This window comes from Pinus tabuliformis, chromosome 8 (genome assembly GCF_031772625.1).
Source record: "Pinus tabuliformis cultivar Carrire ecotype Pingquan chromosome 8, CPIR1, whole genome shotgun sequence".
NCBI classification, from domain to species: domain Eukaryota; kingdom Viridiplantae; phylum Streptophyta; class Pinopsida; order Pinales; family Pinaceae; genus Pinus; species Pinus tabuliformis.
In genome coordinates this window covers 1,260,955,850-1,260,975,837 of record NC_142294.1, presented here as the reverse complement: position 1 = coordinate 1,260,975,837, position 19,988 = coordinate 1,260,955,850, and the positions used below count along the sequence as shown (strand labels likewise).

General features: G+C 37.1%; 1 protein-coding gene across 1 annotated transcript in view; it reads right to left on the bottom strand.

The window, feature by feature from the left end:
• Nucleotides 1-17,450, bottom strand: part of LOC149239970 (SUPPRESSOR OF GAMMA RESPONSE 1-like) — a 70,512-nt gene extending 53,062 nt beyond the window's left edge. Inside the window, exon 1 of the mRNA XM_089367233.1 lies at nucleotides 17,056-17,450. Coding sequence (XP_089223359.1) covers nucleotides 17,056-17,063 — 8 coding nt within the window. The 5' untranslated portion in view covers nucleotides 17,064-17,450. The remainder of the gene's footprint in view (nucleotides 1-17,055) is intronic.
• Between the last annotated feature and the right edge of the window lie 2,538 nt (nucleotides 17,451-19,988).

Below are 19,988 nucleotides of genomic sequence, written 5' to 3'. Positions count from 1 at the left end.
TCACAGCCATGGCCGATGGCGAGGCAACTCACAACATCATCGATGCAACTTTGGTGGTAAAGAGAGGTATTCCCACAAAAGAGTTTAAGGGCTTTAGCGTTGTGGTGGGTAATGGGTAAAACATGACATGCACAAAGAGCATTCCACGATTGAATGTGACATCGGGCAATTACACATTCACCGATGACTTCTATGTAGTAGATCTCGTAGACACCAATGTTGTATTGGGGGTACAATGGTTATACTCGTTGGGGAAGTTCTCAATGAACTACCAAGTAATGGAGATGGAATTCAGGGCCTCAAATGGCAGTAAGGTAGTGTTGAGGGGTATGTCCAATTGTGGTCCTCGAACTATATTAGCTAAGAGAATGAAGGCTATATTCGAGCATGGAGATATAGCTTCCGCAACAAAAAGTTTAATTTCAAATCAGAAGTCGCAAAAAAGAAACCAACAATATCATGCAAATATTCAGTTATTGTTGAATAAGCATGACTAGGTTTTTGGAGAGATCCCTCCAGGGAGACCTCCTGAAAAGGGCTTTGAACACACCATAGGGCAACTGGAAGGGGTCAAACTAGTGATCACTACACCTTAGAGGTATCCAAATATATTCAAGGATGAGATAGAAAAGGCCATCATTCTTCCACCATGGGTTGTTCTTATGGTATGGCCAAGACCTGGTGTGTGGGATTATGTCCATGTCAATGTTGATGAACTTGCTATTGAACAAATTTATGTAGCTAAATATTTGGAATTCAAGGAACACCTTGTGAATGGAAATGTCAAGGATAACTGTGTATTGGAGCTAAACCTTGGGCCTTTCAATGCATCCTTTCCTCGCCCAACACAACCTTCTTCCATTGATAGTGGAGTTCAATTTTTGAATCGACATTTGTCCCTCAAGACTATTCCATGATAAAGATAGCATGCAACCTTTGTTGGATTTCCTTCAAGCACACAACTACTGACGCCAAAAGTTGATACTAAATGGGAGGATACAAAGTTTTCTCAAGCTACTCTTAGCCTTGGTAAAGGTAGAGGAACATCTTAACAAGTTCCCCTCGAATACACCATATATGGAGTTTGAACATGATCTACAAGAAATGGGATTGGAAAAAGGATGGGGAGAAAATGTATAACATGTGTTGGGTATGATTCGTTTTCTCTTGGATATCCTTCAAGCACCTGATCCATCGAATTTAGAAACATTTCTAGGAAGGATGCCAATGGTCTTTACTGTTGTGATTCTTTCACGTCATGGTTATTTTGGGCAAGCAAATGTTTTAGGAAGGTTGGATACGGGTGGACAAGTTGTGTATATACTCAATCAAGTTTGTGCCTTGGAAAAGGAAATGTTGCTGAGAATAAAACGACAGGGATTGGCATCACATTTGAGATTATTGTGGTGACTTGGTTGATTCCTGAGGCCTATGGCACATCATGCAATCAACAAATTGAAAGAATTAGTGGAACACAACATTCATGGATACTCTAAGTGCCCTTCAAAACAAACGAAGGAGTTTTGCACAACCAGGTTTCTCAATTTGAAGTGTGGCCTTACTTGGAAAGATTTTCAAAGGATGTATCAAATGAAATAACTGTGGAGCTAAAAAGTCAAGTTGATCTAATTATTGGTAATTACAATGATGGAAATTTAGTCATATGTTTGATTGTGAATAAACAAGAATCACTCAGTGCAAGATAACCCATGCTTTGGAGAAGACTAAATACCCACATTCACACTTATATTGGAAGAACTTTGAAGAAAAATACCATTTTTCTTGCCAATTTACTGCCCATATAATGGCAATGAATCATCCAAATTTCATTATCTTTAGCACATATCAAGAGATTACAAGAAGCAAAAGTATTGTTGGACGGTACAAAAGCCACACTACTTTCAACCTGTCAGGACACTACCGTGTGGTTCATGGAATTGATGTTTTCGATCCCAAATTCAACATGGTTTCTCTTGGAGCAAGTACGTAGACAAAAAAGCAGCATCACCTTACGGCTTTACATGGTTCAATTGAGGAACTCTGGTTCAATCCTGAATAAATAGTTGAACATATGTGTGCCTTGAATGGCCATAAAAAACCCATTATCTTCTTTATGGCAAGACTTGACCGAGTGAAAAATCTGACGACACTGGTTGAATGGTTTGCAAATAACAAACGCTTAAGGAAGTTGGTTAACCTCGATGTGGTTGTTGGGAGTTCAGAAAACCTTATCAGGTGGAAAGGTTTGCCTAAGGAGGATGTCACATGGGAAGGGGAAGGGGAATAGATCTTGCAGCACCTGAATCTGCAATTGCTTGAGGACAAGCTATGTCAGGGACAGGGGATTGTAATGTCCTCTTCAAATTAATTGCCCAAGGGAGGACATAGTAGCCTATTTAACCCCGTAGGGTATAGTCGGGTATAGTCATTTAAAAAAGGGGAAATTGTTATTTATTATTACTTAGGTAACATTAGATAGTAAAAGTTAAATTGAGGGCAAATGCAGGGAAATTTGCAAATCACACAAAATTGAATTTAAAGAGGGAAAAGCCCCAAAGAGAATCTATAAAAGGAAGAGAAGAGAGTCATTATGATCATCATGGAATGTCACTCTTCTTGATTTTGACCTGAGGCTCTTGAAGAGTTTTAAGATCCTTTTTCTTATTAGTTTTTCTTATTAGGTTCAGTGATGAAAAATTCCACCCTAGCCAATCTCTCTACTTTTCTTGCTACAGGGCCAAGTTTTCCCTAAAGTTTATCTTTCTGACGTAACGAGGGCTAGAGATTATCTTTATGGGGCAGTGAATCTAGTTTTATAAGGCAACGTGTGGCTGGGAATTATCTTTTTGAAGCATTGGACTGGGCAGTTAAGGCAGCAAGGTCTGGATCCCCTCTTTCTGAGGCAACGAGCACTAGGTTCTACTCCCCTAAAGCAGCAAGGGTTGGATTCGTAAGTTGGAAAGAAGCAACGAAGTAGAGGATTGAGGCAGCTAGTATCTAGTGATGCAGCATGATGATATAAATTCAAGGGTAGAAAATTGAACAAGAATTCTAGGATTCTGCAATAGCATTGATTGGCAACACAATACATTCATATCCGCAGCCCAACTAGACGGGGCAACAAGAGTAGGAGGTTTGGTCAAATTTTGTAATCTTTTGTTATTGAATAATAGAGCAGTGGCTACAGTTGTATACCTAAAAAGACTAGTCTGAGTTGTTGTCCCTACAAGAGAAACTATCTTGTATTGCATAAGAAAAATAGTGAATCTACTATGATTGGTCAAACTGGTCCTCATTTTTACAGTGGTTACTTATGGGATAATTGTTGCCTGAATGTTTTATTATGTTATGTATACACACCATCACTATTATCTAGTTTTGACAACTCTGTTACAAAATTTAATTCTGTCATCTGTTTGTGTGAAACCTTGACTCAAAATTTCATCACAAGGGTAATCTCTCTAAGAGGGGCATTACAAAATGTTTCAAATAAAAATGACTAGCAAACACAGTTTTCAACTCTCAATCACCCACTATAATGTGTGGAGACTCTCAAGACTTTAACCATAAATGTCAAATACCAAAAATTCTATAATCTGTATATGTTTGTATACATTATTTTTTTTTCACGTGGAAAATATTCGTAAATTTCATATGACAAGGTATATCATGTATAAGAAGAAGTTATACAACATGGAAGCCAAGAGGTTACCTAAAAATACTTCTAACTCTATCCAAAACCCCCACCTTCGCCTCAAGCAAGAATGGCCTAAGGATGTCAAATGTTGGCTAGACCATTAGGGAATAAAACAGGCGATCATCTTGCAGAAAAGATAATATTAAAAATATTATTACTTCCAAACTTAAGGAGAAGTTATGGAGTGATAAAGAGTTAGAGGGGAAAAGGAAAGTGAGACATTACAAGGAGGTGATCAACTCCAATCTTGAAAACTAGAATTATTTGTCTGTCTTGACTAGTGTTAAGAAGAAAATGAACATTGCTAAGATAAGAACTAATTTTCGTGACCCTCATAGTGAAATTGCGCATTGGTCTACTCCCAAAACACCATGGGAAGAAAGAGTGTGTCACCTCTACAATACTAAAAGGGTTGAAGATGAAAAGATTCCCTGGCTTATAGTTGAATTCGTTCTAATTTTCAAAATATCTGTCACACAACCAACCCTCTTGACTTATTAAGGTAGCAAAAAAGGGTTGAAGATGAAAAGCATTTTTTCTTAGATTCCCTGGCTTATAGTTGAATTCGTTCTATTTTCAAAATATCTGTCACAAAACCAACCCTCTTGACTTATTAAGGTAGCAAAAAAGGGTTGAAGATGAAAAGCATTTTTTCTTAGATTCCCTGGCTTATAGTTGAATTTGTTCTAATTTTCAAAATATCTGTCACACAACCAACCCTCTTGACTTATTAAGGTAGCAAAAAAGGGTTGAAGAGAAAAGCATTTTTTCTTAGATTCCTTGGCTTATTGTTGAATTCGTTCTAATTTTCAAAATATCTGTCACACAACCAACCCTCTTGACTTATTAAGGTAGCAAAAAAGGGTTGAAGATGAAAAACATTTTTTCTTAGATTCCCTGGCTTATAGTTGAATTCATTCTAATTTTCAAAATATCTGTCACACAACCAACCCTCTTGACTTATTAAGGTAGCAAAACTATGATGAACTCGGAATGCTTCTCTCACTTCTCTTCAAACATAGAAATAATATGCTAAAGAATTTCGATTAATTTCTTACCCTCTTAAGATCCAATAGACCATATTGGTCTTAGTGGACGTTAATCATCATCATTATCATTATCATCATCATCATCACACCATTTTTTTCATGTGGAAAATACCTTTATATTCCATAGGAGGAATATACATATTATGGCTCTTGAAGGATAACAATCATTGTTCCAACCACCCAAGATAAACTGTAAACACAATTGATACGTTTGTATAGATTATCTATTTACATAAATTATAATATGTATATAAAAGGATTAATTCTTCTTTACAATTTTTTTATTTAAATTATAACAGCAAAAAGCAAATATATATATATATATATATAAATAGAAAATAAAACTTAACTATATAATATCAACTATCTAAAAATTATAAATCAAAGAATAAACAAAAATTATATATATATATATATATATATTCTTGTTTTTCAATTCAAATGAGGATGTTTACTTTGAAAGTCATGAGAACACATTGAAGTAATGTGGTACTATGAAGACACCTTGAGGTAATGTGGTTGCACAAAGAGATTATATTAATGGTCTCATAACCTGCCCAATCCCACCCCATGTCTTTCATTTCTAGAATAGCTATAGTCCAAGTGACATGAGTGAATCTAAGCCCACTCTATGTCCATTTTAGAGTAGTACAAGTGATGGCATGATCTTTAAAGGCAACAATGATTATATGCTTTGTCCAAAATTAATAATTTGAATGGTTGAGAGCATGGTTTATTCTTCCCTCTACCCAAATTCAATTCCAAAAAATACATTTATCCATAATAATAAAGCTCAAAAGATAGAAAAAAAATCTAATCCTAATCCTCACTCAATCACTACAATATATTACTAATTCACCATAATTTAAAAAAACAAAAAAAAACAATAATTATATATTTTAATTACAAATTTCTCTTCATTTAAAAAACAAAAATAAAAATTAAAAACCTTTCCACTCCCTCCAAACTTCAACCCAAAAAAAAAACTTTCAAAACCGCTGAAAACTCAAATCAATGATGAATGAAAATCGCCTTGCGGATTCAATTACAAAAACGGAAACCTTAAAAATAAAACATCAAGCGTATTTATCGTTTATGGAGAGTGCCCTCTTGGTTAGGAGCACTCGAAGCTTGTTTTCCAACCACTTAAAATAAATAAAATTAAAATATAATATTAAAATATAATAGAAAATTTAATTTAATTATATAATATTAATTATTTAATATCTAAAAATCAATAATGGGAAATATATATATGTAGAAAGAACAGCAGGAAAATAGGAGAAGAAAAACAAAACAGAATGACCAAGAGATATGAAACTGAATTGGATCGGACTTTATTCAAGAATGATACTCCTCTACATGAGCATTCAATATTTTTATGTCACTAACTACCGTTAAATAACTAAACATTCGGTATGTAACTGTTTATTTACAATTTACCTAATTCGTTGTCAAAACTAACAAACTCCACCTTGACAACAATTTTCCCATTCATCATCTTTCCTGCAAGCCAAGAGAAGCTAAACACCACCGCAGCTTCTCTACTGTAACCGGCTTTGTGAATATGTCTGCACAATTTTCTCGTGTATGGACCTTTTTAAGAGCTACTTTTCCACCATCGATCACATGTCTCAGAAAATGATACCTTACATCAATGTGCTTGGTTCTGCTGTGATAGGCAGGGTTTGTAGCCAAGTGAATAGCGCTTTGACTGTCACAAAGTACATTCACTTTCTCTTGAGTCCTTCCAATCTCATCGAGCAGACCCTTTAACCAGATTGCTTCTTTACTGGCATCTGAAGCAGCTATATATTCGGCTTCGGTAGTGGACAACGCAACTGTTTCTTGAAGCTTTGACATCCAACTAATTGCTCCACCTGCAAGAGTAAAGACATAACCTGTAGTAGATCTTCTTTTGTCCAAATCACCTGCATAGTCAGCATCTACATATCCGCAGACTGATCCTTCACTACCATTAAAGACGATGCAATGGTCACTTGTGCCTCTTAGATATCGAAGCACCCATTTCACTGCTTGCCAATGTTCTTTACCTGGATTTGCCATGAACCTGCTGACAACTCCAACTGCATGTGAAATGTCAGGTCTTGTAGATACCATCGCATACATTAAGTTGCCTACAGCGTTTGCATATGGTACATGAGACATATACTGCTTTTCTTCATCAGCTCTAGGACTCAAAACCGAAGAAAGCTTAAAATGGGAAGCTAGAGGAACATTAACAGGTTTCACATTATTCATAGAGAACTTTTCAAGTACCTTCTCCACATACTTCTGCTGTGACAACCAAAGCTTACCATTTTTCCTGTCTCTGTGTATCTCCATGCCCAAGATATGTTTTGTTGCTCCAAGATCCTTCATATCAAACGTCCTAGAGAGTTGAGCCTTTAACCTGTTGATCTCTTCCATGCTTTTGCTTGCAATAAGCATATCGTCAACATACAAAGCTAAAATAATGAATATGCCATTGAAACTTTTGAAGTACACACAATGATCATACTCACTTCTTATAAAGTTCTGGCTCACCATGAAAGAATCAAACTTCTTGTACCATTGTCTGGGAGACTGCCTCAAACCATACAATGATTTCCTAAGCTTGCAAACTAATCTTCTGCTGCGACCTCGTACAAAACCTTCTGGTTGTTCTATATATATCTCTTCATTCAAATCACCATGTAGAAAAGTTGTTTTAACATCTAACTGTTCTAACTCAAGATTAAGCAATGCAGTTAGTGCCAACATAGTACGTATAGAAACAAGTTTTACAACTGGAGAAAAAATCTCATGAAAGTCTATACCTTCAACCTGAGAATACCCTTTCGCTACCAGTCGCGCCTTATACCTTTCAATACTACCATCAACTTTCCGTTTCAGCTTGAAGACCCATTTACATCCAACAACACTTCTCCCTTCAGGAAGCTCTACAAGATCCCAGGTATTGTTCTTGGCTAAGGAGTCCATTTCTTCTTCCATAGCCATCTTCCATTTCTCGCTATCTGTATCATCTACTGCTTCCTGATAACAAGAAGGTTCCCCATCTTCAGTAACCAAAGCAACAAATGAAGCAGAATCTTCATACCTTTTGGGAGTTTTCCTTTCCCTTGTAGACCTTCTCAGAGCGACTGGTTGCTGAACTGGTTCAAAAACTTGCACTGGTTCAGAAGCTTCAACGGCTTCCTTTGTGTCTTCAACACCTTTGTCTCCAGAAGTCTCTCCTTCCTTTCGACTGTCACCGAAAGATCTAGCCTCCAACTGAACTCGTTGACTCGGCGATACCTGTTCCTGTTCAATTCTTTCAACATTTGATTTTAACAAAGAGGATTCATCAAATGTTACATCTCTACTAATGACTATCTTCCGCAATGTAGGATCCCACAACCTATATCCTTTCACTGCATAGTCATACCCAACAAAGACATAACATTTCGACTTTGGATCTAATTTTGAACGCTGATTTTTCGGAATAAGAGAATAAGCATCACAGCCAAATATCCTCAAATGAGAATAGTCACAAGACTGACCTGTCCAAACTTCTTCAGGAATTTTACAATCAATTGCTACTGAAGGTGATCTGTTAACTAAATAACAAGCAGTAGATACTGCTTCTGCCCACAACTCCTTTTGCAAGTTAACATTGCTGATCATGCTTCTGGCTCTTTCCATAAGAGTCCGATTCATACGCTCAGCAACACCATTTTGCTGAGGAGTATAAACAGCAGTTTTGTGTCTAACAATGCCCTCATCCTTACAGTATTGTTCAAATTCAACCGAAGTGAACTCACCACCATTGTCAGTTCTTAGACATTTAATAGATTTGCATGTTCTTTTCTCTACCATTGCTTTAAATTGTTTAAAGACATTTAATACATCAGCTTTCCTTTTTAGCATATAGACCCAAACTCTACGAGAGTAATCATCAATGAACGTTAAAAAATACAATGCACCTCCATATGACATAACAGGGGAAGGCCCCCACAGATCAGAATGAATGTAGTCTAAAACATCTTTACTATTATGATTGCCAACTTTAAATCTCTGTTTACACTGTTTTCCATACACACAATGTTTACAGAAATCTAAATTCAAGGATTTCAGACCGGGAAGAGATTTACGTTTCATCAGTATGTGAAGACCTTTCTCGCTCATATGACCCAAACGCTGATGCCACAGACGAGTACCTACTTCTTCCTTTTCTGACGCAACCGCTGCTTCACCGACCTGAGTACTTCCTTTTAACCTGTAAAGATTTCCGACCTTTTCTGCCTTCATAACCATAAGGGCTCCTTTGAAGACTTTCAAGATGCCATCCTGACCTGTAAACTTATAACCATCTAAATCCAACACTCCCAAAGAGATTAAATTTTTCTTCAAATCAGGAACATGTCTAACACTAGTTAATGTCCTAACTGTGTTATCATACATCTTAATCCTGATATCTCCCATCCCAACAGTCTGACATGACATATTGTTACCCATAAACACAGAACTACCGTTTACATTTTCATACGAAGTAAACCAATTTCTATGTGGGCACATGTGATGCGAAGCACCAAAGTCTAACAGCCAGCTATCAAAACTCTGAGAGACATTACATTCAGGTGAAGTTTCATCTATCATACACAATTCTTCAGCAGATAAAACTTCGTCTACCATACCTGAATCAGCCTGATTCGCTTCGTTCTTCGGGTTTTCGGATTCCTTCCGTTTCCAACAGTCCTTCTTCAAGTGTCCAACTTTACCGCAGTTCCAACATTTTGCCTTACACTTCTTGCCCTTCGATTTCGACCTGGAAGACCCCCTTGGTTTTTCTCCTCTTTCCTTTGAGCGTCCTCTAGCGACCATGGCTTCTGATGCAGCTGTTTCAGTGCTGGATTTCCTTCGTACTTCTTCAAACAGAAGAGCTCCCACGACTGATTCAAACTTCAAAGAATCAGCAGAGCTGAAACTGATTGAAGTTACGAAGTGATCCCATGATTCAGGCAGAGAACACAGCAAGGTTATGGCTTTATCTTCTTCCTGTATCTTGACTTCCATATCTGTTAATTGACAAATTAGTGTATTAAAAACATTCAAATGTTCTGCAACGTTTGAACCTTCTTTCATTCGAAGACTGTATAACTGTCGTTTCAGATAAATTCTGTTGGTTAATGATTTTGTCATATAGAGGTTTTCAAGTTTTTCCCACAATCCTGACGCCGTAGTCTCTTCAACAATGTTGAAGAGAACTTCATCCGCTAAGCATAACCGGATGGTACTGAGAGCTCGGGCATCCAAGTCCTCCCAGTCTGAAGTAGACATGGTTGTAGGTTTCTTAGTTACCCCATCCAATGCCTTGTGCAACCCTTGTTGCACAAGCAGATCCTTAACCTTAAGTTTCCAAAGAGCAAAATTGCTCTTTCCGGTGAATTTCTCCACCTCGAATCTTGCATTTGACATCTTGGCCATTTTTCCTCCTTCCTAGGGTTTCAGTCTTTCTAGGATTTTTGCTTTTTAAAAAAAATAATCTTAGCCTGGTGATTTAAACAAACAATGAAACCCTTCCTGAATCCTTTCTTTTCCTCCAACTTGTATAAAAACCACCACTTTTTTTTTTTTTTTTAACTTTCAATATTTCAATCTGCTGCTTTGTTTCAAAAAGAAATTCAACAATTTTTTTTTTAAATTTCAAATCCTGTTTCCTTTCACCCTTTGTTTTTCACAAATTTCTGGAAAAAATAATTCTTGTATTTCTCTGATTTTCTTTCCTCCAAAATCAAATTCCTGAGAAAAAAAAAAATCTCAATAAACAGATTTACCCGGTTCCACAAACCAGGCAGCAAGCAGGGTCCTCCTCACACTGTCACCGCAGAGAAGAAAAACAGCAATCTGCGTGCTGTCACTCGCTGATCCAACGCAGGTGGCAAATTCACCTCTGATCCAAACGCTCTGATCTCAGGCAGATTCACGCAGGTTTCAGCAGAACTCTAAAACGCAGCAAGCAGGCTCCTCCTCACGCTGTCACCGCAGAGAAGAAAAACAGCAATCTGCGTGCTGTCACGTGCTGATCCAACGTGGCAAATTCACCTCTGATCCAAACACTCCGATTCCACACGCCAGGCAGCAAGCAGGCTCATTCTGACTCTTTACGCAGGGTTTTGGTCACGCAGGGACAGCACCTGCACTGGAACGGCAACACTGGAACGGTCTTCACGCAGGGTTTTGGTCACGCAGGGACAGCACCTGCACTGGAACGGCAGCACTGGAACGGTATGAATAACTTGACGCAGAGCACACAGCCCTTCACGCCTCGCTAGTCTTCACACAGCAAAGAACAAGTCTTGGACTCAGGCATTCAACGCACAGCAACTTTCAGAACAAGTCTTGGACTCAGGCCTTCAACGCACAGCAACTTTCAGAACAAGTCTTGGACTCAGGCCTTCAACGCACAGCAACTTTCTTTCACGCCCAGGCTCACCGCCCTCGGAGCTCTGATACCAATTGTAGAAAGAACAGCAGGAAAATAGGAGAAGAAAAACAAAACAGAATGACCAAGAGATATGAAACTGAATTGGATCGGACTTTATTCAAGAATGATACTCTCTACATGAGCATTCGATATTTTTATGTCACTAACTACCGTTAAATAACTAAACATTCGGTATGTAACTGTTTATTTACAATTTTACCTAATTCGTTGTCAAAACTAACAATATATAGATAGATATTGATATATATATATTTTTTTAATTTATATAAGGATATTCACTTTGAATGTCATTAGAACAAGTTGAAAGTTGAAGTAGAGTGTTTGCACTATGAAAACACTTTAAAGTAATATGGTCGAAAAAAAATTATATTAATGATCTCATGGCTTACCCAAGCTTATCCCATGTCTTTCATTTCTTAGAATAGCAATATGAGTAGATTTAAGCTCACCTCATGTCTTTTATTTTAGAGTAGACCAAATGATGAGGTGATCTTTAAAAGCAACAATGATTATATATTTTGTAATTTGGGTGGTTGGGAGTACAGTTTGCTATTTCCTCTACCTAAATTCGACTCCAAGAGATATATTTACTTATTGTAAGAAAACGAGAAAAATTAAAATAAAATTAATAACCTTTCTCAAATTACTATAATATATTACCATTTCACCATCATTTAAAAAACAAAGAAAACACCATAATTATATATTTTAGTTACAAATTTCTTCTAACTTTTAAAACAAAAACAAAACTTAAAAACTCTCCGCTCCTTGCCACCTCAAAAAAAAACTTTGAAAAACGCCAAAACTCAAATCAATGATGAATGAAAATCGCCTTACAGGCTCAATTACAAAAGCCTGAAAAAGTAGAACATCAAGCATATTTCTCGTTTATGGAGAGTGCCCTCGTGGTTGGAAGCACTCGGAAGCTTGTCTTCCTAGGTGGGGAGCACGCTCCGAGGAAAAAAATGCACCCAGTCCGGAAAGTCTGTCTTCCTACGTTGTGCTCCCCGACTGAGAGCATGCTCACAGGGTTTTGGGATGTATTCCAGTTAGAAGGTCGGGGCATGCTTCCAAAAAATGCTTAAAGGGCAGGGGAATGAAGCGCATGTGTGGATGCTGAGAAGGGAAGGAAGCTCCCGTGTAACAGTGTATTATTGGTTTTGTGATATTTCGTTTAGCCGTTATCTAACCAGGATGCAAACCAGGATGCAAATTTGCTTTGGAAATTATAAAAAAAATTGTAAATCTAAATTATAGCTATTAAATTTCAAAATGATTTTAGATGTTTTAAAAAAATTTGATAATGTTAAATCTATTTCTACTATCAAAAATATATTTAAAAACATAATAAATTCCTAAATAAGCTCTCTCTTTTAATTGACTAACTTCTACATTTTATATAACGCTTTCTTTCTACTGGATTGTAAAGTAATTTTTGTAGAATTTTTTTAAAACTAATAATCTAATATCCATTATTAAATTATTACAAACTTACCACGATTAGACTAGAATTACAATTCTACAAGGTGGGTATGTAAAATGCATTGAAAAGTGAACATTTCACGCTTGGGAAAATTTTATTTTGGTTTCTCTACAGTATTTGATATAACATGATGGTATGGAACCCCTGCGCTGATCCAGTGACACGCAATATAACATTTAACATTTAGCATGTGTGCCAAGCACATTTACTGTTACAAGTAACTTATCTTCAAGTAAGCAATATAACATTTAACATGTGTGCCAAGCACATTTACTGTTACAAGTAACTTATCTTCGAAAACTTCCTAAGGCATGGCTCAATTATAGTAATATTTGACATGCCGAATGTCAGTACACCTATAAAGCTATCTGTATGTAATCAAATGCAACATTTAACATTTGTGCCAAGCACATCTGCTGTTACAAGTAAATGTGTAAAACTTCCCGAGGCTGGTTCAATTATTGTGTGCTTTATAGATATATTAATAGACTTGAAATGGATATTATTTTATGTTGTATGAGTTTCTGGAAGGTGAGAATGTTGGAAACCCGGGAACTTGGGTACAGGAAAGTTGGGAACTTGGGTACCGGTGTCGGGAACGGGGTATCCCAAATTTACAGGAAACGACTAACTGAAACCGTAAAAAGTAATATTATATAATAAATAAATAAATAAATAAATAAATATATATATATATATATATAATTTATATAATAATCAAAATTAATATTGAATCAAAATATTCAAATATTAAAGTCAATTTAATATATAAATAATAAATATATAATTTCTCTTATATAAATATATTTTTTGGGTTTCTCTCTCCCTGAGTCTTTCCCTTTTATATATATAAAATATTAAAATGTCAAGTTCATTATGACACATGGAGTGTTTGAAACAATTTGGCTTAAAAATACAAAAGAACAGTTTTACATATGTTTCTCTAGTTATTCTTAAGAGAAAAAGTAAAGCAACTCTAATGTTTAAACATTGACTGCCACATACAATATGCCCACACAATCTTCTGCGATATATATACATAAACAACAAAAGAAATACTCATCAGCATGACATCCCAGATATAGCCCTTATTTCTAGGTGCCACATGCTTCCTTAATCCATCAAGAGATTGCTCCAATTTCAGTTTCTCAATTAAGGATATCGGTGTTAAGGATGTCTTTGGCCTTTCTTCCTGCGAAGGTTTCAACTTAGACTCATGTTTTGTGGGCAGTTCAACATATTTCTCAACAGACTTTGTATTCCTCAACCCCAGGGAAAGCCGGAACTCCAAAAAAAATAGTCTTCAAAGCTCCCGGAACTTTCCCATTGCAGCTCCCCTGAAAAGGGAACATTCCCATACAGTTCCAAAGCTCCCAGGAGCGCAGGAACCATTGGAACAACTTTCCCAACTCTTAGGAGCAGTTCCCGTGTAAGAGAGATATTATTTAAATTTGTCTTAAAAGTGGATATTGTTTAAACTTATTCAGACAGAATTTCCCTCTGCCCACTATGGGCCTGAGACAAAGTTTTCAGCAATTCCACATTGCAACGCAACTCAATGTAATGGACCCCGTCCCGATCCAGTGAAACACCCAACACCATTGCACCTATAAATTTATCTTCAAGTAATCAATACAACATTTAACATTTGTGCAAAGCACATTACTCAAGTAACTTATCTGCAAAACTTCCCAAGGCTGACTCATTTTTAGTATATGCTTGATAGGTAGGCACATCAATGGGCTTGAAATGGATATTATTTGAATTTGTCTTGAAATGGGTATTGTTTGAATTTGTACTAGCTAATCATGACTAGCAAAATAGCATCCCCTGTTTCTTTCCCCCTGCTTGATCCCGCTTTGGCAGACCCAGATTGGTTTCTGGTTTGGACTGATTTTCACAATTACAACCTCACTGATTAGTAATCACTTCCTTATAACCCTCTCTGAGCAATATTCAGTGAGAATTTCCCTTGCCCACCATGAGCCGGAGACGAAGCTTTCAGTATTTCCACATTTCAATGCAACTCAATTAAATGGAACCCTGCGCTAATGCAGTGACTCACCCAATATCAGTGCACCTATAAATCTTTGCAATGCACCTCAATGTAATGGACCCTTGCTCTGATCCAGTGTCACACCCAATATCAGTGCACCTATAAATCTATCTTCAAGTAATCAATACAACCTTTAACATTTGTGTCAAGCACATCTACTGTTACAAGTGACTTCCTAAGGTTGGCCCATTCATAGTGTATGCTTAATACATACATCAATGGACTTGAAATGGGTATTGTTTGAATTTATCGTTACAAGTGACTTCCTAAGGTTGGCCCATTCATAGTGTATGCTTAATAGATACATCAATGGACTTGAAATGGGTATTGTTTGAATTTATCTTGAAATGGGTATTGTTTGAAACACAGGTTAGTTATGACTAGCAAATTAATAACCCCTGCTTCTGTCTCCCTGATTTGGTCCCGCTTTGGCCGACCCGATTTAGTTTCTGGTCTGGACTCATTTTCACAAGCAAAAAGACCTGGGTTCACTAATTAGTAATCACTCGCTCATAAACATCTCTAGACTGTATGTTGTGACAGAATTTCCCTCTGCCCACCATGAGACCAAGACAAGGTTATCAGCAATTCCACAATGCAACTCAATGAAATAGACCCCTGCCCTGATCCAGTGACACACCCAGTATCAGTACACCTATAACATTATCTTCAAGTAATCAATACAAAATTTAACATCTGCGCCAAGTACATCTACTGTTACGGTTAACTTATCAGCGAAACTTCCCAACGGTAGCTTGATAGATACATCAATGGACTTGAAATGGGTATTGTTTGAATTTGCACTTGCTAGTTATGACTAGCAAATTAATATTCCCTACTTCTCAGTCTCCCTGATTTGGTCCTTCTTTGGCAGAACCAATTTGGTTTCTAGTTTGGACTCATTTTCACAAGTACGACAACCTGCGCTCACTAATTAGTAATCACTCCCTCGTAAACCTCTGTAAGTAGCATATAGTGATAGAATTTCCCACTGCCCACCATAAGCCCGAGACAAAGTTTTCAGCGATTCTACATTGCAATTCAGCTCAATGAAATGGACCACTGCCCTGATTCACCAACAACGACAATATCAGTGCACCTATAAATTTATCTTCGAGAAATCAATAGAAGATTTAACATTTGTGCCAAGCACATCTACTGTTACAAATAACTTCCTAAGGCTGGCTCATTATAGTGTTACATCGATGGACGTAATATGGGTGTGCTTTGAATTTGTCTTGAAATGGGTATTGTTTGAATTTTGTACTGGTTAATTATGACTAGCAAATCAATAACCCCTGCTTCTGTCTCCCTGATTTGGTCCCGCTTTCCCAGACCCGATTTGGTTTCTGTTATGGACCCATTTTCACAAGTAAAAAGACCAGGGCTCACTAATTAGTAATCAACCCTTCATAAACCTCTCCAAACAGTATTCAGTGACAGAATTTCCCTCTGTCCACCATGAACCTGAAACAAGATTTTTCGGCAATTCCACATGGTAATGCGACTCAATGAAATGGAACCCTGCCCCGATCCGGTATCACACCCAATATCAGTGCACCTACAAATCTATCTTCAAGTAATTAATACAACATTTAACATCTGTGCCAAGCACATCTACTGTTACAACTTACAAGTAACTTACCTGTGAAACTTCCTAAGGCTGGCTCATTTATAGTGTATGCTTAATAGATACACCAATGGACTTGAAGTAGGCATTATTGGAATTTGCATTGAAATGGGTGTTGTTTGAATTTATACTGGTTAGTTCTGATTAGCAAATCAATATCCCCTGCTTCTGTCCCAATGATTTGATCCCGCTTTGTCATACCCTATTTGGTTTCTGATTTGGACTTATTTTCACATTTGCAAAGACCTGGGCTTGCTCATGAGTAATCACACCTTCATAAACTTCTCCAAACAATATTCGGCGACAGAATTTCCCTCTCGCCAGCATGAGTGCAACAAAAATTTCAGCAATTCAAACTTGCAATGCAACTAAGTGAAATGAATTCTAACGATTGCACATACAATGTACAAAAACTAAACCAAATCCCAGATTGCCTTATCAGCAGATTTCTGCAGTAACATGAGTAACATGAGAAACTATGAATGAAAGCAATCTCCAAAAAAAAAAAAAAAAATCACAAGAGAAGAAACAGAACACTGTAATGATAGCTAATGCTAATCGAAAATTCGATACAAAAGACGAGTATAATGATGAGCAGATTTTTGGCTCGACATCAGAAAAGAATACAAAGGGGAATTGGGAAATTGGCTTGCCTTGCCATTGTGTACTCGAATCTGCAATCTGGATGAGCAGCGGGTTCTCGAAATGCTCGAAAACGTGGTGATGGTCGGCTTCAACCTCCACCGAAATTCTTCACGAGTGAGGCAGCTTCAACCTCCACTGAAATTCTTCAAGAGTCAAGCTTTAGTTCCTTGATGTAATTGGTAAGTGACATCACTCAATATTTGGTCCAAATTATTTTCTTTACTCTCTTTAGATCACCCCTTTACAAACTGTCGGGAGGCGGGAAAGGTTTGTAGTGAACATATGACAAGGCTCGGGGTGCCCAGCTTCAGGCCCGGACAGAATGTCGGATCATCGAGGTAAGGCTTGGTGTCTTGCTGCCCACGTTAGTTTTGGGCATTGGTGTTCGCGTTCTGTAGTCTCAGGAATTTAGAAATAGAGTTGGATTCTGATATTGATAATAAATGTTTTAATGTGGTGGGACAAATTCCGGTTTCGTACGTTATTGGGAATTACGAAATGCAGACTGTTCTTTTATTCTTAAAAAGGTAAGATTTTAGTAAAATTTGATAGGGATTTTTGTAAATTTAGGTTATAGATTAAAATTTAAAATTTTGAGTACTATAGATTAAAATTCAAAATTTGTAATGCTATAGAAATTTTTTGATGATATTAAATCTATTTCCACTATAAAATACATGTAAATTTTTTTTATTTTTTTTCCTAAATTTCAACCATTACTTTTTACAGAACTATCGTGACCGTTGGTATGGGCCAAACTCCGACCTTAGGGAATATGTGGGGAACACCACCTATATTCACAATTTTTCAAAATCTTTAAACTCTATATATCTTAAAGTTATCTTACTGTGTTTAGTTATCTATTTAAAAAGGCTGGGCTCTTTTGTTCATTCCTTTTGGCAAACTTTACAAATAAGCTTTTCGTTGAGGTATGTGGGCCTTTTCATAATTTAATGGTATGAATATTTATTTTTAATGACTTAATTATATTTTTTGAATAAATGTATTAATAGTTTATAGTTATGAGCATTATTTTATGTAAATAAGAAAAGATGATTGACTTTTATTATTAAAGGGATTTAAAATGTTTGATAAGTGAAATTGGTTTAATGATATTTTTGTTTTTTTGTTTTGAAAGTAAGATGGTAAATTTTGGGGTTAGGGTTCTTGCAATGATTTATGGAAGTTAGGGTTTTTGTATTGCTCACATAGGCCAGGCCAAGTCTTTTGCATTTTCATAGTTATTTTGTTTGGATTCCTCCTTATGGCTAGATTCTTCAGTGGCTTGTCAAAAAACGTTGAAGGCAAAATCCTTTTTCCGACATTGATTAGGGTTTTTGAAGTAAGTCTTCGCTCTCACTTAGTGTGTCAGATTTTGGCTCAGTGTGTTGGATTTTATTCGTTAGTTTATGGTTGGAGCCCCCAAGTTTATAGGTCAAGGGGATTGGTCTACAAGAGTGGTCCCAATGGGCTCTTCCCATATTTCTTGGCCTTATAAAGGTTTTGCAAAAAAGCAGTGCCTTCCCACCTTGTCTGTTAGAGAGAGTTAGTCTCTCCAGGACACCTCTCGAGGCCCCTCGGTGCTAGTGGGAAATATGTCAAGCATTGACCTGAATGCCAATGTGGGGCAGTTTGCCTAGGTAACGTTTCAGGAAGTTGGGGTGGGAGGAGAAGGGATTGTCCTAAAGTGTTTCGAGAAGAAGGTAAAAAAAGCGTGCCCAAAAAGCCTGCAAGGCCCTCTCTGCCATGAAGGAGTTAACCCTTCGATTGGATGTAAAAATGGATAGAATTGAATCCTTGTCCATGCGAGCTCTAGTGGGAAAATCTAGTATATTTCTTTGATTCACGAACAAATCCTTTCCTAGGTAAAGGAGTCTTGGAAACCTCTAGTAGGCTACACTCTGATAGTGAGTATCCTAGTGAATATATGGATACACTTCCATTTTCTGACGAAAACTAATCTAGAACTGATCGTTACCATGCATTGGGTCATCGGTAGAGGCAATTTATGGCTTCAATGATGGCACCCAACATTTTGTTTGAGAATAGATCAACAAAACCACTGAAACTTGTAGGTCATGCCACTGGGTTTCCCTTTGGAGCTCTAGTCAAAAGAGGTATTCATCAACATAGCAAACTTTTTGGGCAGGTTTGTGTTTCTTAAGGAGCCTTCCTTGATAATGCTTGACAAGAGGATAGTGTGGGTTCTGGTGGAGATGGATGTCTCTAAGACGCTTTTGGGGACACAAAAACTCATGTTGGGAGAGAAAGTCATCCTTCGACCCCTTGAATTTTGGAAGACCCCTTTTAGGTGTTTGAACTACAAAGGAGCGGGGCATGTGGTTTGCACTCGTGTGACTCCTCTTTGCCAAGTTTATGGGCCTCAAAATCTCCACAAGGTTAAAGAGACACCTTTCATAACTATGACAAGGAATCAAAGTCCTCCTCACATCCCCTGAAGGACTCAAGGGATCGACGGTCATAAGCTTTTCCATTTGTGGATGAGAAAGTAGTTAATGGCAGTGTAGTTGGGTCACAAACAACGATTCATGTTTCTTTGGCCAAGGAGAAAACTTCAACTGGTGGAACAAAATCTCAAGAAAATTATACCTACCTAAGTCTAATGACATATTTTTCTTGTGGGTTTCTTCTGAAAAAAATGTAAAGGAAGGTCGATCAAGCCCGGAACCTACTGACTCGACTAGATTCATCAAAGCACATATGACTGAACTCTTTCATGGAAGCAATGAACTAGATAATAAGTCTCTCTTGTCTTCCAATTCTCTCATTCAATTCCTGCCTTATGGAGACTTCGTGCTTATTAATCAATTAGAAAAGAATGCCCTCTACCATTCAGAAAATTTCTCAAATGCATCTACTTTCCCTTCTTGCATCATAAAACATGTTTCAAATAAAAAAATATTTGTTTAATTCTTTTAAC